The 25361-nt window shown below is 44.9% G+C and overlaps 1 protein-coding gene and 1 long non-coding RNA gene across 2 annotated transcripts; one reads left to right on the top strand and one right to left on the bottom strand.

The window, feature by feature from the left end:
- Positions 1 to 488: 488 nt before the first annotated feature.
- Positions 489 to 4768, top strand: LOC309358318. Its single transcript, XR_014163448.1, has 2 exons — positions 489 to 1064; positions 1329 to 4768. It is a non-coding gene; the product is annotated as an uncharacterized lncRNA (long non-coding RNA).
- Positions 1657 to 19615, bottom strand: PRNP (prion protein (Kanno blood group)). Its single transcript, XM_081891160.1, has 2 exons — positions 19448 to 19615; positions 1657 to 5809 (listed from the first exon to the last, which is right to left on the bottom strand). Exon 2 carries the CDS (start codon positions 5806 to 5808, stop codon positions 5005 to 5007), a length of 804 nt encoding a protein of 267 aa, XP_081747286.1. The 5' UTR covers position 5809; positions 19448 to 19615; the 3' UTR covers positions 1657 to 5004.
- Between the last annotated feature and the right edge of the window lie 5746 nt (positions 19616 to 25361).

Here is a 25361-nt window from a genome sequence, read left to right as displayed (position 1 = left end):
CCCAAAGGAACGTCAGATACAATGACAACCACACTGCGTGGTGGGATGCGTGAAGCCATCCTAATGGGCCAGCACTGCGTTCATTCTGGCCTCCTGTGCTTTGACTGGTCATCTCTGGCTGGCTTAATTCTCAAACCTGATAGCGATGCCTGGCAAGGTTTGCCCCAGGCCCAAAAGTGTGCTTACACTCCCACCCCTCTGTCTGCAAGAATATTTCTGTCCATTAAAAATTTGAGGACTCTCCCGCTTACTCCTTAGAGCAGGGCTCTGGACTTTTCTTCCAAAGTTCTGTCCTGATTAGAAAGGGACAAATGTGACAATTTTGGTTTCTATGTTTCTCATTTCTTCCAATCTTAGGTTTGGTTCTCCACAAGTTTGCTGTATTATTATTTTTTATTCCATTTTATTTCATGGAATTTCACCATTTTAGCATGAATTTCTCCTAATCATTTTTGCAAAAAAAATTTGCCAAACAAAATGCATTTTTGTAGGTTCTTTTCAGTAGTGCACATTTTAACTCAGTATTAAGCATTTCTGTACACATTACTTGGCAGAAGTGCACATTTTGAAGGATGTGTTTCTGTTTGCATACTGGTTTGGAAAGTAGGCAAACTAGGTAGGCTCACTTTTAAATTTGAACTGAATCACATTTCTCCTCCACCCCTATGACTGGCAGCACCGATTGCGTGAATTGATCCATGTCAGATTGCAAATGCACTGAATCTTTTCTCTGAGTTTTAACTCCCTACAATTAGGCCCCATTTGCACTGCACATTGAAAACAGTATTATACCACTTTAAAAAGTCATAGCTCCTGCTTCCCGCCCCGAAAGAATCTCAGGAACTGCGGTTTAAGGTTGCTGAGAATTATTAGGAAGCTCCAATTCCCCTCCCAGAATTACAGTTCTGAGTTGTTGTGTTGTTGTTGTTTTTGGGGGGGGGAGGAGGAATGGTTGTTAAACCACTCTGAAAAATGCAGCTATGTGACCACTGGGATTTCTTAACAACTGCCAGTACCCTTAACAAACTATGCTTCCTACAGTTCTTTGGGGGGAACCCATGTCTGTGGTATGATACAGCTTTACCGTATTTTTCGCTCTATAAGACGCAGCAGACCACAAGGCGCACCTAGTTTTTGGAGGAGGAAAACAAGAAAAAAAATATTCTGAATCTCAGAAGCCAGAACAGCAAGAGGGATCGCTGCGCAGTGAAAGCAGCAATCCCTCTTGCTGTTCTGGCTTCTGGGATAGCTGCACAGCCTGCATTCGTTCCATAAGACGCACACACATTTCCCTTTACCTTTAAGGAGGGGAAAAGTGAGTCTTATAGAGCAAAAAATACAGTGCATGTATAGTGCAGATGGGATGAGATTTTATTCTCCCAACACTGCAACACTCGGCCAGTTCTCTATCATGGTATGACTGAGGAGGGGAGTTGAAGTTTGGATTCCCTGGTCCCAGTCCCAACATGTTAATCCTGGGGTGGGGAGCCTGTGGTGTCCCAGTTGTTGCTGAACTACACTTGCCACTCCCTGACCCCTGGCCATGCTAGATGAGTTATAGTCTTGAGGGCGTCATGTTGAAGTGTCTTGTCTGTCTGTGTGTACACATACCTGCACAAAGTGACATCATCAAAAAAGAAGCTCATAGACAAAAGCTGGGGCCTTTGGCCTTTATTTCTACTAGATATCAAACACTTACTTTAAAAAAGCACACACAAAATTGCAAAGTACAAATGTGCTTGTCTCTCCAATACTCCCTGTAATTTTACTACTATTGTGTGCTTTCTACTTGGACCAAGTCACCAAGATTTAAAAGTGTGTCTGTACAATAATCATCTTCTAGCAAAATGCAGAGAATATATTAAGATATACTCAGAAGGATAATTGTGTACTCTTTACATTTTGACTACACTTAAAAAATATATCTATACCCTTGAACAAACATGGAGTTGTCAGCAAGTTGAATGAAACACAGGTTAGCAAAAATGTAGCCGTTACCAACGCTGCAGGCCAAAAGCGGTAGGACAGACAGAATTAGTACCACCCAAAATGTAGCCCTCAATTATAATGTCTGCCTTAAGGTTAAATGTGGCATTTTCGAAGCCAGCTACATTACTGGAATGCATAAATCCTAGTGACTATTTGTGTGCTCCCTTCCCCACTGCCTGCTGCATAAATTGAAACCAAGAAAATGAAGCACACGAGCTCTCTTAACCAGAAGAGCATCGCAACAGGTGGTGTGGCATTGCACCCGTTTCTTGCACACTAACACAGCCTCTCTGGAAGGAGAAAGGGCCTTGCAGAAGCCCAAAGTGAGCAAGGGGAGGGTGTGGCAGAAACAGGATGTGTGACGCGTCCCTCCCCAACTGCCAAGAATTGGCTCTTCACAGTAACTCACAGGACTGCAATTCTGCACACACTTACTTGGAAGCAAGTCTCTCAAATTCTAGGGACTTGCATCAGTCTACAGGCTGGAATCCAGTTTAAGATAGAGGGATGCTTAACCACTTTATGGAGAGCACCATTGGCTTTGACAACATGGCTTTCACGTCTGAATATTTTGTGAGTTATTGGCACACAGCTTGTTTCTCCCAACGGACTGAGAACCTGCTCTGAATTTTATAAGACATAAGTCATATTTGTCACCCGCTCACCCAATAGGTTTCCTCACAGATGAAACTTTGGAATGACTGGTATCTGCAGTTGACCCTTAAAGTTAGTTCCAAAATTCAGCAGGGTCAATACAATTAACACCCAGTAATTTTGAGGACTGAAGAGGTCAAACGAGTGAAGATGCTCAACAACAGCAGCAGCTTAATTGTTAAGGTTAGTTCAGACAATGATCAGGAACTTCTACTCTTGTAAGAAAATATGCAATTGCTAAGTTACCAGAAAGGTAATGTCTGTGCATCACAGAGGGTTAAAAATTCCTGATGAATGGTGTACTCATATTCCCATGCTGCAAAACCAAATGCTTTTCTTTGCAGCCTAGAAATTCTAAGTGCTATTGAGACAGCCAACACCATTTCAGAAGACCTGCCCCAGATTTAACAGTTCCAGTAATAAGCCATTATTTCTCCATGAAAAGGATACTTCACTGAGGTTCGTCTTTCATTAAAAAAAAGCAAGAGATTTTGGTGTCATCAGCAGTAATGCACCCGTGTAGGCAATAACTGTGGTTCATTGGCAAACAGGTTTATTACTGCACAGACAAGTACCTACAGTATGCTCATGGTACAATGGATAATGAAGGGAATGCTGGCTTAATGATCCGCATGGATCCTATATGGGCTGCTCTGGTCTGCCTAATGGCTACAAACCCCAGATAATGTGCAAAAGAGCCCACAAGGCCCTACAACTTTCCACATGGACAGCACTAAATCAGGAACACAGGGTAATTCTTTGCGGATGTGTCGTCTTGCTTCGTGAAATTCCAGGCACTATCCATCTTCTTTGTTGTAAGGTTAACACGACTCGGTTCCTGGAATTGTGTCCAATAAGACACACCAGAGTCTTCTCACCTTGCATAATGTAGGAAGGGATGCGCATGGCCTTTCCTCTTTTGCTTGTATTCATATATTTAAGACCCTGGTGGTGGTTTTTTTTTTAACCCCAACCACACTCTCAAGGCAGTTTATAATATATAAAAGTGTTTTCTGTGTTTTTTACAGTGGGATTTCCATAGATCTCCTACAATATACTGAGATAAATATCTCAGTATGTATGTGGGTCTAGAATGAGGATCTTACTGCATGGTGGGGTGGGATTTTTTATTTTTAAACAATGTACAGTGGAGAACTTAAAACCTGATTCACTTCAGCTTCCTGCCTCTCGTCATATAACGTAGTTTCAAATAACAGCTGGAAATACTTGCTTCTCTTAAAGGCAAGAACAGTTTACTGCAGGGGTTCCTAAATGCCCTCCTTCACCCACAAAGGGCCACTTAAATGGTTTTTCTGCCAGCTGTCGCAATTGTAATGTGCAGTGGTAGATGCTGGAAGATTTTTTACTGCCTTTCTACTGCTTCTTTCAATTCTTATATATTGCATTACAATTTGAATCCCACAATAAGAATAAAAATGCAATATATAGAAAAATTAAAGCAGCAGCAGAAACACAATTAAAGACCAACAGGACAACAGTTCCACCGACACACCGTAGACCACCTGAGTGAAGCCTGCAGATCACAGGTGGTCTGCGGACAATGATTTGGGGACCCCTGGATCGCTGCATTATAGAACGTGCCAATTTGGTTTCTGCGAAGAGCCGGTGTAATGAGGGTAGGCAAGCAAAGGACTGTGGCAGCTCAAGATTTTACAGAGCCTGTGGGCAAAGACATTTTCCACAGGCCTCAGGCCTCCACCTCACTGCCATTATCACCGATTTCTCCTCTTCCCCATGAGAGCTCCCATCTCCTTGTTTGCCAGAGAGCCAACAAGCAAGTAGGCAGGCTGTGGCACGGACTTCTCTTTCTCACCTCCACCGCTGTCTGACCCAGAGCTAGAGGCGGGTGAACAAGCAAGTTTCAGCACTGAAGAGGAGAAAAGGGGGTGGCCTTCTCAACTGTGGGCCCTCTGGCAGAAACCCAGCCACATCAACTCTCAATGCTGGCCCTAGCAAACAATTCGTTTTTCCGCGTGGAGTCGGTGTGTTTCTATTTACAGTTCGCGTTACATTAGGCTCGACTGAAGGAGGGAGGGGTTGATCTATGACAGGTTCTTCCTGCCCTCCCTTCATTACAAAATAAGACCTTATGCTCTCCCCCCCCCCAACTATTTTGTACCACAAACGACAGAAATCAAAGATGGCTGCAAAAGGAATAGGTGCTTGGCAGAAGCCTGGGTGTTCATTAATACGTAGCAGATATAACAGCTTTGAAAGACACTCCACCAAAGAGGTGCATAAGCGAGAATGTTATCTCCCCCGAAGCCGTCGCTCTGTATAGATCTCATTCCTTCTGGACGTTTGCTCAATGAAGAACGAGGTGCAGGCCTGAGGAGGACCTCAGGGGATGAGGAAACAAGTGACCAACATGAGGAAGAAAAGCACGGAAGGGCTGGCGAGAAGAAGAGCTGCCGCGTTTATCAAGCGATACTGCTCCGTGCACATCTCGCGCACCACATGTGTCACGACTTTCACTTCCATCTCATCTGCACTTTGGTTCCCTTGAGGGGTGATATACTCGGTCAGTGTGACGTTCACACAGTCTCTCATAAAGACATCCCTTGAAACACGCTCCTTGTACTCTGGGTAGTAGACCCTGTCGGAGTAGCGGTCGCGGTTTTGATGCCACCACTGCTCCTCGCTGGGGTTGCGGAAACCAAAGTTCATGTTGGACATGGCACTCCCTAAGAGGTAGCCGCCGAGGGCTCCTGCTGCCACCCCTGCGACAGCTGCTCCGGCCACGTGCTTCATCTTGGGGGGCTTGGCCGGCTTAGGCTTCCACGGTTTGCCTCCGTAGCCCCCACCATAGCCCCCACCATAGCCAGGGTTCTGCTGTGGGTAACCAGGATTGCGCTGAGGATAGCCAGGGTTCTGCTGTGGGTAACCAGGGTTGCGTGGCGGGTAGCCAGGGTTGTGCTGGGGGTAACCAGGGTTTTGAGGATAGCCTGGGTTGCGTGGTGGCGGGTAGGCAGGGTTCTGTGGATAGCCAGGGTTCTGCGGGTACCCAGGCTGACGTTGGCTTCCCGTGTTCCAGCCACCACCGCTGGGTTTGGGCCTTTTTTTGGAAACGGAGACATCGCTCTGCAGCAGGATCAAGAGAATTGCTACCCAGCAGGTCACCAGGTACTTTCCCATGATGGTCATTCTGCAAGCCGAAAAGGAGGAAATCTCATTAGATAAAGAACAATGTTTCTGGCACAAAGCGAAATGGTTCTCTATAGCAGGGGGTGATACACTCTCCCTTCTGAGCAGCCTTCCAGGAGCCATATGCAGATTTCACCTGTGGTGTACCCTAGCTTTACAAATACTCATCCCCCAACCCTCCCTCCAGCAAGAGGCATTACCAGAATTCAAAGGCATATTCCAGCCAGGCAAAAACACTCAAGGTGGGTATGCAGCTAGGCCATTGAGGGGGTAGCCTGGGGAGAGGAGTAGCCTAATGTGTGTGTGGGGGGGGGGGTGTCCCTAGGGCCAGACAGAGAGGACATTTGGTCCCTGAGCTCGAGGTTCATTCCAGTTCTTTACATATTTACAAAGCAATTTCCTCCTATATAATGCATGTTTGCATGCTATTTTCATTAATATATGCACTTCTATGTATACTTTACCCTAGTTTATGCATTTTTGCACATTTTACTTGGCTGGAATACTGCAATGCAAAATTTGGAGAGGTGTGTATTTTGAAGGATCCCTGTATTGTTCACAAAGTACAAATCTGGTAGGTTCATCTTTAAATGAAGACTGAATCTAATTTCTCCCCCATTTCTAATATTTGACCATTGTGCTAAGCTGGCTGGGGGTGGTGGGAGTTGTATTTATATATTTATTATTTCTGTATCTCCCTTCATCCAAGGATCACAGGGCAGTTTACAATATAAAAACACAAACAAACCATAGTAACAAACAAAATGATGCCCCCTCCCCCATGTACACTTTTAAAGGCCATAGACTGCCTGAGGCACGGGAGAAGACGAATGTTTTTGTCCGGCACCTTTGGATATGTAATGAAGGCACCAGGTGAGAACATTCCACGAGCAAGGGGCCATCACAGAAAAGGCCTGTTCTCATGTTGCTGCCCTCTGGACCTCGCGGGAGGAGGCACATGAAGAAGGGCCTCAGATGATGAACAAAGAGTCCAGGTAGGTTCTTATTGAGGCATTGCAGTCCAGAGCCATTTAAGGCTTTATAGGTTAAAACCAGCACTTGGATTTGGGTCCAGAAATTAATTGGCAGCCAGTGCAGTCGGGCCAGGAATGGCATTATATGCTTAAACCAGGCATCCTCAAACTTGGCCCTCCAGCCAAGTTGTGACTACAACTCCCATCATCCCCAGCTACCAGGACCAGTGGTCAGGGATGATAGGAACTGTAGTCCCCACATAGCTGGAGGGCCGAGTTTGGGGGTGCCTGGCTTAAACCATCTTGCCCCAGAGAGCTACCTGTCTGCTGAATTCTGCACCAACTGAAGTTTCCAAACCATCTTCAGCCCTACGTGTAGCACGTTGCAGTAATCTAACCCTAGAGGTTACCAGAGCATAAGCGACAGAAGTTAGGCTATCCCTGTGCAGATAGGGGCACAGCTGGGCCACCAGCCACAGCTGATGGAAGGCACTCCAGGCCACCGGAGCCTCAAGCGACAGCAATGGACCCAAGCTGCGTACCTGCAGAGAGAGTGTAACCCCACCAAAAGCAGGCAACCATCTGGTCTAGGGAACCACCTCCTAACAGTGCCTCAGTCTTATCTGGATCGTACCCCAACTCCTTGGGATCTAAGGCTGAAGAACACGGCAGCATAGAGAGCTGATCCTCTACAGAGATTCAGATGCCCACCATATCCCCAGATTTCTGAGTGGCCATTGAGAGCAGTAACACTACGTTTAACTGCACTTTATCTGGTTGTAAACAACATACAGGTAAGGTAAAGGTAAAGGTACCCCTGCCCGTACGGGCCAGTCTTGCCAGACTCTGGGGTTGTGCGCCCATCTCACTCAAGAGGCCAGGGGCCAGCGCTGTCCAAAGACACTTCCGGGTCACGTGGCCAGCGTGACATCGCTGCTCTGGCGAGCCAGAGCTGCACACGGAAACGCCGTTTACCTTCCCACTGGTAAGCGGTCCCTATTTATCTACTTGCACCCGAGGGTGCTTTCGAACTGCTAGGTTGGCAGGCGCTGGGACCGAGCATACAGGAGTATCTTTCTAAATAGACTATGTGACTTCAGCTGTATAAAGGAAGAAGTTGCAAGGTAACAAAAGGCACTTCCTTTTATAAATGCAATTGTATTATCAAACTATCCACCCCACCCAACCCCCAAAAATGTTGGTGGCACAGGTGCCAGAAAGAGGATATATATGAGATATTGTCTTGGAATGGCTAAGGTAGAAATCCATTTTTCACCCCCAGTTTTGGATCTATGAAAGAGCTGAGGCACCTTATTTTTTTAAAATGATTCTTAATTCCTCAATAACCGCATCTTCCAGTGGTACATGAACCACAATGCAAACTCTCCATAGATCTGTGCATGCAACCCACAGACAGCAGGTGGCAATCTAGTACAATACACAATCTATTATGCAAACTGCCACCAACTCATTTCCCCTTGTTGCACAGGCACACTCTCAAACATGTTTGTGTTTTGCTCACCGTCAGCTGCATGCGGAGAAAGCAGAAGACATCAAACCCAGAAAACAACCTGAACTATTGGGAAAATGCTATCACTAGGCTGTAGAATTACCCAGAGAGAGATTCAGTAGGTAAAACCAGACCTCTGCTGACAGTGAACCTCCCAGGTAATTCAGATCAATAGGCGGATTTCAGCCACTCTGCTTGGCTCTCACATAGCGTTGTGAACTCACAGGGCCTAATGATAGGAGAGGTTGTAACTGGGAGAACTTTCCCTTTCAAGCGGTTCTGAAAGGCACATGAACCCTCTCAGATGCTACTCTTTGCCAACATGGCTTCTTGGCTTCCATGCACATAGTGTCTGGCTTCTAAAACCTCAATTTCTGTTGATTCCCCTCCCGTTACCAGCATATAGACACTTCCTGGGCCAAGACAGGGTGGCCTTGTGTCCTATTTTACAGAGGAGAGTACTCAATTTGAAGAGCTGTCCAGTCCAAATCCTTTTAAGAGTAAAGAACAAATGGAGACCAGGGGCACCTGCAGCACTGGGCAACAGACTGAGCTGGTACACAGTCACCTGGTCATATCTTTCTCACTATACTGAGAGGAATTGTATTTCTATTCAAATAGTAGTAAAGGTAAAGGGTAAAGGGACCCCTGACCATTAAGTCCAGTCGTGGCCGACTCTCGGGTAGCGGCACTCATCTCGTTTTACTAGCCGAGGGAGCCGGTGTACAGCTTCTGGATCATGTGACCAGCATGACTAAGCCGCTTCTGGTGAACCAGAGCAGTGCACGGAAACGCCGTTTACCTTCCCGCTGGAGTGGTACCTATTTATCTACTTGCACTTTGACGTGCTTTTGAACTGCTTGGTGGGCAGGAGCCAGGGACCGAGCAACGGGAGCTCACCCCTTCGCGGGGATTCGAACCGCCGACCTTCTGATCGGCAAGTCCTAGGCTCTGTGGTTTAACCCACAGCATTGTTGCTTCTAAATTTGCATCTCATCCAGTTTTGGATCTAAGAAAGAGCTGAGGCACCTTATTTTTTAAACTGATCATTTCTTCAGAAAGAAACCAGGCCTCATCTGCACTATACATTTAAAGCAGGTATAGGCAAACTCAGCCCTCCACATGTTTTGGGACTACAATTCCCATAATCTCTGACCACTGGTCCTGTTAGCTAGGGATCATGGGGGTTGTAGTCCCAAAACACCTGGAGGGCCGAGTTTGCCTATGCCTGATTTAAAGCATCATCATACCACTTTAACAGCCATGGTTTCCCACAAGAAATCATAAGAACGGTAATGTGCTAAGAGTGCTGAGAGCTGCTAGGAGACCCCTGTTCCCCTCACAGAGCTACAGAGTGGTTTAATAGTCAATCCCTTTTCCCAGGGAACTCTGAGGAGAAAGTGCCAGGAACTGAATCTGGGACCTTCTGAGCACAAAGGAGAAGCTCTTCCTCTGAGTGACAGCCATGGGGTCACATGGTATATGCTATTAAACAGCACACGAAACGGAAATCTGCACAAACACCAAAGGCTAAAGGGCCTAAATACTACTCTGTGAAATGGTATCAATAAACGCTTGTAACACGAATACAGTGGTACCTCTGGTTGTGAACAGGATCTGTTCCAGAGCCCCGTTCGCAACATGAGCAGAACGCAAGCCCCGTCTGCGCGTGTCGTGATTCGCCGCTTCTGCGCATGTGGCCATTTGGAGCGTCTGCGCATGCGTGAGCAGCGAAACGTAACCTGAACCGAACGTAACAAGAGGTATGACTGTACGTCACCTAAACGGACCACCACACAATCCTTTCAAAGTGGATTGCTATTTCTCAGGAGTTGGTTGGATAGTCAGTTGCATAACTGAGCAGGGTGCCTGTGTAGACAACACCTCATGCAAAAAAATTACAGGGCAAAATGTTCTTAATGCAACTCTACAGCACACCATGTACCGCAGAGCATGAACAAACACATCTCTCTGGCAGAAATGGTAGCTGGTTGGAGGCCTTGACTTATACAGTAGAACGGGCAGCGAGATTTCACCATCATCCCCTCTGCCATGGGGGGGGGAAGGGATTTTAAAAATAGCTCTCATGACTTGCTGGATTTCGCAACAGGACCAAAGCAGATGGCAAATCAAATGTGTGCTAGAAGGGCCATTTCGAAAAAACAAACAATGCTTTTCTCTAACTGCAGCCTTAGTATGCACGACATTTAACTGAAGAACGAACCCTTTTATCAAGCAACCCGTAGTGTCTTTGTTTTCAATGAATGAGTGCCATTTTCTTTGTTTAAAATCGAAAAAGAAGAAGTATGAGTTATGTTAAATGTTTTCATGCATTTAATGGGACTGTATTCTAAAACTAATCCCCCTTCAAAAAAGGAAAAAGAAAGCCACCCCAGATATGTGATTTTATCATGCAATATTATTATTATGCATATGTAACTTGAAAATGCTGACTTCTATGACAACCCACTATTATGATGAATTTTGGACCTTAGATTTTTGGAAGCCATCTGTTTTGTGCATTAAACTGCAAGCCTGCCTACATTATAACCGTTACTTGAGACACCCAAGCAAAAATTTGCTTAATGCTCCTATTAAAGTGGAATTTGTTGAAATATTTATGGTACTCACAAAGTTAGTTAAAGTTATGTTTATGGGATGCAATATCACCACCCACTTGATTCCAGAATATTGCTTCATAGGCTATAAAAATCCATTCTAAAACATTTGGTTTCCTAAGCAAAGTTGGATATAATGAACTATGAACATTTTTAGTAGTTTTATTCATAATGAAATCCTTTATGGCAAGTATCAGTGGGGTGGCTGAGCTTGCATTTTGCTCCTGAGTAGGTCAGCGCATGACGGGCTGACAGTTGTCAGACATAGTCACAGATCATTATAGATACATGGGGTAAATATTTTTTTTTTCTTATGTTGATGAAGCACATTTCAGACCATCCTTGGCTTCAGTGGCGTAGCGTGGGGGGTGCAGGGGTGTGTGTGGCCGCACCGGGCGCAACATCTGGGGGTTAGGGGGTGCAAATCCACGGGTTAGGGGGCACAAATTACTTGCCTTGCCCCGGGTGCTGACAACCCACGCTACGCCACTGCTTGGCTTAACTGTTAACTAAACCTGCCAGCAGATCCAGTGACCGGTTGCCCCAAGATGCTCATATTACAGCTCGCCTGGGATGGCAAGCGCCTCCTGGCAAACTGTCGCTGAATTGGCCCCTAGAGAGAAGTTCCCAAATGTTAAAAGGCTTTGATGTTTGGTTACAAGTGCAAACATAACATTAAAACACATCAATGAATCAACAGAAATGATTGTAAGCTGTTTTTGTATGCAATGACGGCAGCAAGAATATTATTGGCACAAAAATGGAAGCAAGAAGAATTACCGACGAAAGAAGAGTGGAGGATGAAATTGATGGACTATGCAGAACTGGACAAATTAACGGGAAGAATCCGAAACCGGCGGGACCAGAGATTCACAGAAGATTGGCGTAAATTTATGGATTATTTGAAAAGTAGTTGTTATGACCAGATTGCATTTGTAGGTCTGCAGGAAGTTTTGTAAGGGGAATAATTTGAACTATTGCACTATTTATTGAACAAAAAGGATGATGTTAGTTATGATAATTAAAGTCAATATGAATTTAAGAAATGCAGAAGAAATTATAAAAATGGAAGATCACCAGAGGTGCTGATAGAAGTCCAAAAAGATTGTATAAGAGATGGAATTTTGTGGAATGTATGACAATTTTTATGTTTTAAAATTAATAAAAAATAATATTAAAAAAACCACACCAATGAATCAAAAGAATTGCAAGAGCCATTCATCATACTAATGGAGGATTAAAAGCAAAAACTATTTAGATTTACTTATAGAGCCTGAGACCCACTAGCACAGGCAACATGACCCACTTGCAGGCTGTGATAAACTGCTTCAGAGGTTTATGTTGATTACACCATATACAAATCCTGTTAAAGAAAAGAGAGCAGGATGGACAGTGAGTTTAATTAACGCAGTAGCAGAGAGGGAGGGTAGACCGTGATTTTCAACAGGACTGCAGTGGGGAAGGAGGGGTTAATCTCCCCTCTCCCTGCCCAACACAGTCCTGATCAGATCTCCCTTTGGCACCTATGCTAGCTTCTAAAAATATATCCGCCACATTAAATGCAATTAATGTAATAGGTAATATTTAGAACTTAGCATTTGTGGGCTGCAAAACTCGGGAGCGTCCTAGAAAAAAACCTTATTTCTCCAAAAATGTTTTAATACAGATTTTCAGTTAAAAAGGAAATGCCAAAGTGGTTTGCATGTTAAAATGGCAGGGAAAGCCAGTTAAAAACAAGAACAAACCACACGGAATCCAAGATGTACCGTATTTTTCGCTCTATAAGACGCACCAGACCACAAGACGCACCTAGTTTTTGGAGGAGGAAAACAAGAAAAAAAATATTCTGAATCTCAGAAGCCAGAACAGCAAGAGGGATCGTTGCGCAGTGAAACCAGCAATCCCTGCACAGCCTGCGTTCGCTCCATAAGACGCACACACATTTCCCCTTACTTTTTAGGAGGGAAAAAGTGAGTCTTATAGAGCAAAAAATACAGTAAATACTGCAGGCACTGAATCTCAAAGATCCCAAAGCACAGCCCTGTTGAAAGCAGCTTTTGAAGCTTATAGAAGAGAATCCTGTATATGGCCAAAACTGATTGACAGCACAATCCTACCTTTCTACTCAGAATAGTCCCACTGAATTCAATAAGACTTAGGCTGTGTACATACCATACATTTAAAGTACGCCCCCCACGAAAAAAAAGAAAAACGAGAACTGCAATTTACCCCTCGTGAACTACAATCCCCAGCACCCTTAACAAACTACTGTTCCCAGGATTCTGTGTGTGCTTTAAATGTATGGTTTGTGCACAGTCTTACTAGTCTCGGGCATAGCTTTGTAGTGTAAAAGTTATTTTAGCTGAAGCCTTGCTTTTAACTTTTGTTAATTTTAGCTGTATTATATCAGGGCAGAGTTTATTTTACTGCTGCTACTACTACCACTATTAAGCAGCATCTATTTAGGGTTAACACTATGCAGAGTTTAGAAGCCCAGTAATCCGTAGTTGGATGGCTTATCTTGACCTTAATATCTCTGTAAAGTCGGGTGTGGGGAGATCAGAGATTGTGAAATGAGCTGTAAAGATGGCAGCAGAATTAAGGGTCAGGAGATCCAGAGAAGATACATTTCTACTAATCAGGAGTGTCAACAATTTAAAGCAATGTCTTTAATGAAAAAGCAGGCTTTTATACTATTAATTTATTTAGGCTATTCCTAGTATTAGGGATGGGATGGAACTTCGATTCTGTTTGCATTTAAAGGAGATCCTACCTGGTTCACATTTTCCAGAATGGTAATATGTGGACCAAAACACTTCCAATTTTGCAAGTCAAGTAATGAGTTCAGAGATGCATACAGGTGAATCCTATCTTACTGAAATCTCATATGGTCAAAACAACCCTTTAAAAACTGGGAAACAGCCTGTAAAGAGCCCACAATGGCACATGCTAACTGCTTTTATTTTTATTTTCCCAGACCTGCTTACCAGGCTCTGGGAGGCTCTCACGAGATCTTGCAGGGCCTTCCAAAATCTTGTAAGAACCCAGTAAGCAAGTCTGTGAGCCTTTAAGCTCTCCACCTTTCAGGAATTTAATTTCTGCAATCTCGGCTGGCTGGCCTTCAACTGTGTAAAGCTGAAACTGCACAGGTCAATACACGTGCAAGTTGCGAGTGATCTGTATACGCAGGTGAAACGTGCGATAAAATGTGTAAATTAAAGAAAACAATACGCAAAAATTGTCAAAAGAAAAACTACTTTGCAAAAATGTGTGTATTAGGCAAAACCGAACACACAATGTGAAGAAAAGTGAACCAGAATGCTGAATTTTCACGAGGAGAGTTTTTTTGAGGAAAAAAATAACAAAGTGATGTGGAAATGTGGAGAACTGAACGTAAGATAGGAAAAATGAGAAACCAAGAAATGGAAATTGGCAGGTGCATGCATCCCTAATGACTACGCACAGACCTGGGAAAAGGGCCTGCTGGACTCAGAAAGACTTACCGTATTTTTCGCTCTATAGGACGCACTTTTTCCCCTCCAAAAATTAAGGGGAAATGTGTGTGTGTCCTATGGAGTGAATGCAGGCTCCTTGGCTTCAGCGATAGCAAGCCGAAGCCTCCGAAGCACAGAGGGAGCGCTCCCTCCGCGCTCCAGAGGCTTCTCGTTGCTTTTGCTGAAGCCTGGAGAGCAAGAGGGGTCAGTGCGCACTGACCCCTCTCGCTCTCCAGGCTTCAGGAATAGCCGCCTGAAGCCTCCGTAGCGCAGCAGGAACTCGCGCTGTGCTCCAAAGGCTTCGGGTTCCTTTTGCTGAAGCTGGGAGAGCAAGACTCTCCTGGCATCAGCAGAGAGGGAGAGCTGTGCAGCGCCCCTTCAGCGAAGCGGGAGGAGAAATGGAAGGAGCTCCGTTTCTCCTACCGCTTCGCTGAAGGGGGACTGAGCAGAGAGGGGGAGATTATTATTTTTCTTGTTCTCTCCCTCTAAAACAAGGTGCGTCCTATAGAGCGAAAAATACGGTACTTCTGAGTATTCATGCATTGGATTGCACTGTAAACTGATGTAAACAAAGATGCTCCCCCCCAAACCTCAACTAAGGAGCATTGCTGAGAATCATGTAGTAATACATTCTCTGTTGATCCTTATGAAGCCAAAACAGCATCACCCACATGCAAGCGAAAGGCACCAGCAAGCCTGGAGGAAGTGCGACTCTCCTCACGAAAAAGCGGGGGGAACCCTTTAAGGGGGCAAAAGCTCTCAGGGAGTTCTGGGGAGAACCCACTGTCCCGTGAGAACAGGGCCGGATTTAGGTTTGATGAGGCCCTAAGCTCCTGAAGGTAATGGGGCCCTTTATATGCCCAGCTGTCCTTTGTCAACAACCAATTGTCACTGGTTTTTTTGTGTTGAATATATGCTATATGGTAATTTATGGACCTAATATGGACCGGACAGACCCCAGATTTACAGATCAGTCCCCATACAAAATCCATTAAAGTTGAAAAGTGTCCCCGGATTCACTGAAAAAAATCAGGTAATCTTAACCTAATAGGTATCTAAAGCCATTTGCACATAACAAAATATGTATTTTATCGAAGTAATTGTTGACCTGAAATACAATTAAGAAGTATATTAATAGTGAAAAACAATTAAGAAGTATATTAATAGTGAAATAATTATTAATAATTAATAATAATAATTATTACTTACATCATAGGAGCCTATACAACACAAAACACCGTTGCTGTACATAGGATTTATTTCATTTCTTTTTTATCTTATATTTTTGAAATGTACAGTTTTCCCCTTAATTTTTTTTTGGGGGGGCCCTAAGAGAGTGGGGCCCTAAGCTATAGCTTGTTTAGCTTATACGTGAATCCGGCACTGCGTGAAAACCAAGTATGCTCAGCTACCATGAAATGCTGACTGAATGCAGGGTGGGGTGGAGTGGAATGGAATGGAATGGAGTGTCTTGGGCAAGGGCATGGCTGGCCTGGCACCCTGCACAAGAGCAATCCATTCTGCAACATTTTTCGCTGGCGCCACTTGTATCCTTCTGGCAGAAGGGAACTTAATATTTAATAAATGAAGTTGCTAGCCTTTTGAATTCCTTTGCCATCACCATTACGGAGCAATCCCATGTTTACTCAGACATAAGTCTCACTGGGCTCAAAGGCTGCATTAAGGCCTTGACCACACAGGACTGCCAAATTACAGAACAACATATAAAAGCTCAATTCCCATCAGTATTGTGAAAGCTCAAAGTGAGGAAGATGTTTTGGAATAGCAGTGCTGCCACCAAGTTACTTATGCCTCTTATTGTTACAGGAGAACCATCGCCCTTTCAGCCTCTATGTGCTAGTGTTATGCACAAACTTAGGCTGTATACACATTATTACATGCTGGCTACCCCTGCTCTAACCACCACCTCTGTCTCTACTAAATTCATGATTTGGAACAACTGCAGAGAAATATTTGTAGAAAATTACAGAACCGCCTCTTTAATCTGGACTGCTCTCACAAAAAGCTCATGTTTTTTAAATCTGTGGCGAATGTTATTACTTGACAGATCAATCTGAGCAAAGCTTTTCTGACCTCATTTTAAGCATGGCACAGTTATGATAGCAAGAGAGTGTTTTGGCAAAGCCCTGGGGGATGCTCTCTAGGGCAGTGGCTTCCAACCTTTTTGGTATGGTGACCTACAAGTCCAATTTTATTCGGTATGGGGACCTATCATTTTACTGTCAGATGAATTTTGGACCTTAGGTCTTTGGCAGCAATATCCTGCATGCATTTTAACTGCAGGTTTGAGTGTTTTATACCTTTCATTTGAGGCAACCAAACAAAAATTTACTTAATGCCCCTATCAATGTAGAATCTGTTAAAGTATTTATCGCACTCACAAAGTTATTCAGTTTTGTTATGCAAATATAAAAAAACCCCAACCACCTGATTGCAGGATATTGCTTCATAAGCTATACACATCTATTAAAAAAATGCATGAGCACTGTTAGATATAGCAAACTATGACCTTTCTAATCGTAAAGCCCATTAGCGGTGTGCCTGAGCTTGCATTTTGCTAATGACTAAGTAAGAGCAGGATTTGATGGTTGTCATAGAAACCATAATGGACCCTGCTTAGCTTTGGAAAGGTGTTACCTGGTGGTTGTTTTTTTTTGCTGTACTCTCAGATCATTATTGATACACAAGGAAAATACATTATTTCTTATTTTGACTTAGCAAACTTCAAATCATCCTTGTCGTAACTATCAACTAATCATGGCAGCAAATCTAGTGACAGTTTCGCCACAAGGTAATCATACAGGGAGTTGCTTTGAGTGAGGATGGCAACCAATCTGCAATGGTTAGAAACCTATGGGGAATGCTGCTCAGGGGAATCACCAGGCATTGGCAGAGTGACAGGAGCTCCCTTTACAAGCCAGGGTTTCTGTGGAGCCAGAAGACAGGCAAAACTGCTGGCTTGGAACTGCATGTCTTTTTAACCATATAACTGCTGCTGCGTGAGCAGGACTCGCTTCTGATGCCCAGAGAGGTGAAGGACGATTGCAAAATGCATTTATTCAATGCGCATTTCATCCCTTGCAAATTTCTGAGATGATCCTGACAAAACATTTTCATAAGCAAATGTGCTTGGCACCTTAAAGCTTGCTGTGGCATAATCCTTCGTAGGAAAATGCCTAAACTTTAGGGGATCTTTCTCATTCCTCCTACAAGCAATCTCCGGGAGCAATGGAAAATGATCCAAAAGCAACATTCTTTGCTCCAAGAGGGCTGTACAACCAACTAGGGTGTTTGTGGTGTCAAAGGTTGTTATGTAATGCCCAGAAGCATGGCTGACATGCTATAAGCAAGCAAAGATTTCTTGCCATGAGAGAGAGAAGCTAAAATGCAGAAATGAAACGTTAGAAAATAAGCCTGGAAAATGGGGAAAGGGGGCAATTCCATGGTATGTTATCCAAAAAAGGGACCACAATAGAAGGGGGACCACCATAGTTTGGTGGCAAAGAAGACACTTTGCTTCAGTGTTCAGTACAGTGGTACCTCAGGTTACATACGCTGCAGGTTATAGACGCTTCAGGTTACAGACTCCACTAACTCAGAAATAGTGCTTCAGGTTAAGAACTTTGCTTCAGGATGAGAACAGAAATTGTGCTCCGGCGGCGCAATGGCAGCAGGAGGCCCCATTAGCTAAAGTGGTGCTTCAGGTTAAGAACAGTTTCAGGTTAAGTACGGACCTCCGGAACGAATTAAGTACTTAACCTGAGGTACCACTGTAGTAAGGAACATACAAGACTGGAAAATAGATGCTGGAAAAGGAGTCTGCTTAAGACCTTTGCAAACCATTGCCAACCAAAGAGAACATTGGCTGTGCACAAACCCTTGAAGCACCCCCCCCCCGCCACAAGAAACCCGGGACCTGTAATTTACCCCAAACAGAGCTTCCATTCCCAGCAGCCTTAACAAACTGCAGTTCCCAGGATTGCTGGCTGTGCGCTTTAAATGTATGGCATGTATACAGCAAAATGCCAGAGCAGATGGACAAACGGTCTGACCCAGGGCCAGATTTAGGTTTGATGAGGCCCTAAGCTACTGAATGTAATGGGGCCCTTTATATGCCCAGCTGTCCTTTGTCAACAACCAATTGTCACTGTTTTTTTGTGCTGAATATATGCTATATGGTAATTTATGGACCTAATAGGTATCTAAACCATTTGCACATAACAAAATATGTTTTTTATCAAACTAATGCAACCAGTCCATGCAGAATGTAGGCACCGTAAAATACATAAAAAAGAGCAAACTAGTGAGGGAGCAGGCTGCTTACATCATAGGAGCCTACACAACACAAAACACTGTTGCTGTATGTAGGTTTTACAGTAATTTATTTCTTTTTTATCTTATATTTTGGAAATGTACATCCAGTTTTTCCCCCTTTAAATTTTTTGGGGGCCTCCTAGCTTATAAGTAAATCCGGCACTCACTGGTCTGACCCAGAATGTGTGGGGCAGCTTTCCTCCCTTCTCCACGGCAATCTTTAGGCCCACCGCTCGGCCGTTAAAGCAGCATCTCCCGCATCTATTGCTAACACGGCGAGGGCAGAGGCTGGTGTGGGTTTGGAGGGTGGCAAGGCAGAATCCTCCACGCAGAGGAGGGGGCGCACCCCGATCCTCGAACCCCATTTCCCTCCACCTCTCCCCGCCTCGCCCGGCCGCCAGCGAGCCCACCCTTCCAGAAGGTTGCAACGGTCTCCTGGCTTTCCGGGCCCCCTCCGCGTCCTCTCCATTTGGACGTGCGTAAAAGCGCACGCCAAAGCCCTCCCTCGGCCAGCCTACGGAGGGACACCTGGACAACGGGCGCATTGGGTCGGGGGTGTCGCCAAAGCCCCGCAATTCCGATGCCCCCCAACCCACCTCTCCGGGCTAGAGAGCGGCCAGCTGGGCCAACAAACCGCCGCTTCTGGAGCCCGGAGCCCTCCCTGCGCTCTCTCCCGCCACCGCCCGCCTCGCCAAGCGCCGAACCCACCTGCGCGCCTCCTCCTACGAGGATCCCAAGGGCCGAGGGGACCCTGCCAGGGGCGCTCTCGCTCTCTCGCTCTCTGCCTGCCTCGCTCTCCGGCTCCGCATACGCAGTGAGACACCCGCGCACGCGCTTCCAGGGCGGCGGAGCTGCGCTCGCCTTCGCTCTGCCAGGCGCCGCTGCTCCGCGCTGGCGAGGCAGAGATTGGCCACCGCGCTCGCGTGGAGGGAGGGCGGAGCTACGGCGCAAAGCCGCTCATCTTCGCCTGCACCCATCCAGCTGCTGATGCCCGAGGCGCGGCCGGGGTTCTTCTTCTTCATCATCATCATCATCATTATCATTATTATTTGTTTCCCCCCCAGATCGGAAATTCAAGGCCGCTTGCAGAGAATGTTTTGTTGTTGTTTAGTCGTATCCACTCTTCGTGACCCCCTGGACCAGAGCACGCCAGGCACTCCCGTCTTCTACTGCCTCCCGCAGTTTGGTCAAACTCATGCTGGTAGCTTCGAGAACACTGTCCAACCATCTCATCCTCTGTCGTCCCCTTCTCCTTGTGCCCTCCATCTTTCCCAACATCAGGGTCTTTTCCAGGGAGTCTTCTCTTCTCATGAGGTGGCCAAAGTATTGGAGCCTCAGCTTCACGATCTGTCCTTCCAGTGAGCACTCAGGGCTGATTTCCTTAAGAATGGATAGGTTTGATCTTCTTGCAGTCCATGGGACTCTCAAGAGTCTCCTCCAGCACCATAATTCAAAAGCATCAATTCTTCGGAGATCAGCCTTCTTTAGATAAATTAGAGAAGGGCTAAAAACAAGCACAGTATTGCATGGCACATAGTTTTATTTGAATACCGCCTTGTCATAGTGAAAAGCATGCCCAAGGCTGCACAAAACATTGAGAAAAAATTGTAGTTGCAAATGCAACAAAAGTCAAGCAATAAAACATCAGGACGCACACAACCAACTTGAACAATTTCCACATAAATCATAATAAGATTTAAAATAAAGGCACCAAAAATTAATATCCAAACCAGAAACAACCCCCTCCCCCCCCCCAAAGCCCTAGTGGAAGAGTCTGTTCAGCAGCCTCAGCTTTTGCAGTTGGAGTCAGTCCAGCCTTGCCCTCCCAGGCCAGGTGGGAAAAGGCCTGTAAGGCAGGGAGCGGGTCTTTCAGGACTCATAGCCAAGGTGGTTTAGTATTACTCAACCTGGACCCTGGTCTTGCTCCCCCCGGCTCTTAAGATAGTGGCTTAAGAGCCAGATGGCGCTTGACATTGATGATGGTGGTTGGTTTGCAGCCAACTTAAGTTCTGTTCAGAGTAGACTGAACATTTCACTGGCTTAAAATGCAGCTGGTTGATTACTTTTCTTTAATTTTGATTGAAGCTGATTTGGGGGTGGGGTGTATCAAAGTGTAGATTTTTGGAGAGAGAGAGAGAGAGAGAGAGAGAGAGAGAGAGAGAGAGAGAGAGAGAGACAGGGTAGACACAGGTTGCCGTTGATGTGTGTATGCCAGTTTTCAAACCAGTAGCAGGGGTGGACTGGATGCAGAATAAACTGGAGTGTGTACACAGTCATGGTACTGCCCTGAGTAGGACTAGCATTAGATCAGGGGTGCCAACTTGAATAAAATAATGGGGGGCTGGTAAGCCCCGCCCTGCATAACTGATCACATGTTGTGGTGCACAAGAATGGCAATGTCCATCAACTTTGGGGGACCGGGCCTCCTCAAATATTTTATTGGAGGGGGGCTGAAGAGACCTTGGCCCCTAGGAGTTGGCTCCTATAATAATGTGTGGTTGGGAGGTTTTAAGCACAGTGAAACATCAAACACTTAAAACTTTCCTATACAGTGGTACCTTGGGTTAAGTGCTTAATTCGTTCCGGAGGTCCGTTCTTAAGCTGAAACTGTTCTTAAACTGAAGCACCACTTTAGCTAATGGGGCCTCCTGCTGCCACCGTGCTGCCGTAGCACGATTTCTGTTCTCATCCTGAAGCAAAGTTCTTAACCTGAAGCACTATTTCTGGGTTAGTGGAGTCTGTAACCTGAAGCGTATGTAACCCGAGGTAGCACTGTACAGGGCTGCCTTCAGATGTCTTCTAAAAGTCACATCTCATTCTTAATTTAGCACTTATAATACACCTATTTTTTTCCCTAAGTGATGTACATATTATATTAAAAGACCGCAGGCTCACAATCTAAAAGGCACAATATAAAGAGGAAAGAAACAGAGAGAGGAACAAGGTTGGTTTTCGCTCTTGGCCTTATGAGCTCTGTCTGGTTCTGCAGTCCTAGAGCAACGCGAATAGAGTGCAGATTCATTTAAAAACACATAGTTATTACATTTATAATTCAAACTTTCTTGGAGCTCAAGCTGGCCAACATAGTTCCAACAACAATAAGAACTTGAGGATAAAATAATAATAATAATAATAATAATAATAATAATAATAATAATACCGTATTTTTCGCTCTATAACACGCACCTGACCATAACACGCACATCGTTTTTAGAGGAGGAAAACAAGGGGGGGGGGAATTCTGAATGAAACAGTGGATGTATCATTTTTGTGCCTCATGCTGTGGCCACAGACATGTGATCTGATGGTGAATTTGGGGTGACCCAATGCAAAAATCCTGAGAATCCCTGTGGATCTGTGCTTTGTAACCACGTTTTTGCACCATTGTGGCGCCAGGCAACAGTGGGTGCATGATTTTTTTGGTGCAGGCTGTAGCCATGGACATGCTATGTGATCTGATGGTGAATTTGGGGTGACCCAATGCAAAGATCCTCAGGATCCATGTGGATCCATGCTTTGTAACCACGATTTTGCACCATTGCAGCCCCAGGCAACAGTGGGTGCGTGATTTTTTTGGTGCAGGCTGTAGCCATGGACATGCTATGTGATCTGATGGTGAATTTGGGGTGACCCAATGCAAAGATCCTCAGGATCCATGTGGATCCTTGCTTTGTAACGACGTTTTAAGTGGGGAGGGAAGGAAAAACACAGAAGGGTGTGCAGAGAAGCAGCTGGCTAAGAATGCAGGAGAGGGGTTTAACGGGAGGGAGGAAAGGAAGGCAAAAGTTTCCCCCACCTACCCACCCAAGCCAGCTCTCTCTCTCTCTCCCACCTGCATGTTTTCCGGCTGCCTGCGAGTCCCTAAAATGCTTCCCTGGACGCAGCAGCACTGGAGCACGGAGAGGAATTAGAAGGAAGGACGCGATCCTTTCCTTTCTCCTCTGCTTGCCTGGAGGGGAGGGGCGGGTGCTCTTTGTTCTGTTTGAGCAAAGAGCAACCGAAACAGAAGCGTGTGGGCAGTAAGACCCTGAGGCAGAATGCAGGAAAGCAACAGCTTCCTCTCTTCAGGTGTCCCTCCTCCCTGACGCCCGAAATGATTTTTGCCTGATTTTTGCCCCTGCACTGGGGCCAGTCGGCTCCAGGGACCACACATTCGCTCAATAACACGCACAGACATTTCCCCTTACTTTTTAGGAGAAAAAAATCTGCATGTTATAGAGTGAAAAGTATGGTATTTAACTACATTTATTTCATGTATAGATGATAAGAACAGTATTCAAATGCCTCCCTACTGTTTGGAATTCTTAGTAATTTTCCAACTTCAAGTAAGACCTCAAGGACAATATCCTGATATTTGTAAATAAAACTAATCTTTTTTTCTAAAAAAAAGAAACAGGAAATGTTACTGCCCTCCAACCAGTGGTGTAGCGTGGGGGGGGGGGCAGGAGGAGCCATGGCCTCCGGCACAAATTTCTGGGGGGCTGCTGTGATGCCCACATGCGTCCTGCCTCTGGGCCAGCCAAGAGGGAGGGAGTGCTCTGCTGCTACCAAGGAGGGAAGAGGAAGGTGGGGAAGCACTGCTGGAGGAACATGCATTGCCCAGAGCGCCTCACTACAAGGACAGGAGGGCGAGGCTGCTCCTGGTTTCACGTTCCAGTCAATCAGTCTGTCAGTTTTATTGCACATAGCCAAAGGCTGCCGCGATGTACACAGAATCATTTGACAGTTAAAAGAAAATATACTGAATTGATACAAAAGACTTAGAACATTTATATTATCAAAACATTACGTACTCTAAACAGAACTATAAAAATACCCCACATTTCTTTGCCTTTTCTCTGCTTCCAGTTTGGGGCTAGTTCCTTGATTAGATGCTAGCTGGCAAAGTGACTGATCACTGCCCAGTCCTCTGTCTCCAACGTCAGTAACAAGAACTACGGTATTTCTCCCATAAATGGTTAATGAAACAACCTGCTTTTGTGTGTGTTTAAATTAAAATCCATGTGCAGCTTGCGGGCTATGAGGCTTCAAGGACGCTGTCCTGGTATGCGCTGGAGCTCTGCCAGAACCAGAGTAATTGCCGTAATTAAAGAAATGGGGAAGTTGCGTCCAGATTCCTGAGTGCTTTCATGACACCTTTTCATTGCTTCCACTTATGTTTTTCTTCTGCCAAGCCAGAGATTAAACACTGGTGTTTCTGCAACATGTTTCAGAAGGATGCGTAAATCCCTTACTATTGCTTAGTGTAAATTTCAACTACGAGTTCTAAATGAATCCTGCTAATGAATTTAGTTGTTTACAGTGATTTTTCAAATACAGTGGTACCTCAGGTTACACTTCAAGTTACATACGCTTCAGGTTACAGACTCTGCTAACCCAGAAATAGTACCTCGGGTTAAGAACTTTGCTTCAGGATGAGAACAGAAATCGCGTGGTGGCGGCAGCGGGAGGCCCCATTAGCTAAAGTGGTGCTTCAGGTTAAGAACAGACCTCCAGAATGAATTAAGTTCTTAACCTGAGGTACCACTGTACATTATATAGTATATGATGAGGAATATTTTCACCTGGTGCCCAAAGATGTACAGTGAAGATGCTAGATGAGCCTCCCTGGGGAGAGCATTCCACAAACAGGGAGAAAAGACCTGTTCTGGTGTTGCCACCCTCTGGACCTCTTATGGAGGAGGCACATGAAAGAGGGCCTCAGATGATCATCACAAAGCCTGGGTCGATTTATATGGGTTTATAGGATGGGAGTTGTAGTACTGCAACACCTGAAAGGTCACATGTTTCCCATCCCTCTTCAAGAGGGAGAATAATGTGTTGTAGTTACTTTGGACTTAATTGTGTTAGGACCCCGTGTTTAGACAGTAACACATACTGTACTACTTCATGCTGTGATAAGCCAGCAGTGATGTGTTGGGTGAACCTCCTGCTCATTCCCTAAACAGCTCCCCCAAAGTCCTGACCACCGGGAGAACATGGCGTGACACCCTGAATGTTGCATGTGCCACATAGTTAGCGGTATTCAATACTAGTCTTACTTAGCATAGACCCACTGAAGTTAATGGGCATAACTGTTAGGCACATTCGTTTTATTATTTTTTATTATTTTTTTATTTTCAATGCAGAATCATAACAAAAATTACAAACATTGAATCCAAAATAATACTATACAAACAAACAAAATGGAACATACCAAAAAAAAAGCAGAAAAGAAAAAGGAAAAAAAAGCAAAGGAAACAAAACAAAACTAAACAAAAACGAAAAAGCACACATCTACAGAAAAAACCCATGTCATTACGTACATTTACACATATTGACTTCCTTCCTTTGATCTAAGACCTCAAAAAATTTACTCTTACTATATTGTTGTATCTGGTTAGACTACTTCCATCTTTGTACTTTTTTTTTTACACCATTTTTTTTCTTTAACCCTGTAAAGCATCATTCATTACATACCAATATACTTACTCCAGAACAATGTTTTTTTTCATATACTCTTTAGTATGCCTAGTATATGAAAGAGTATAGGCACATTCGTTTTAATGGATCTACTCCGAGTAGGACTTAGCCAACTGCAAGCCCCATTCTTAAATCATCTAGAACGAAAATCACATTTACA

This window comes from Podarcis melisellensis (assembly GCF_964234715.1).
Source record: "Podarcis melisellensis genome assembly, chromosome: 15".
In the NCBI taxonomy this organism is placed as follows: Eukaryota; Metazoa; Chordata; class Lepidosauria; order Squamata; family Lacertidae; genus Podarcis; species Podarcis melisellensis.
The sequence above is the reverse complement of the archived record's forward strand: the minus strand, read 5'-3'. Positions and strand labels throughout refer to the sequence as shown.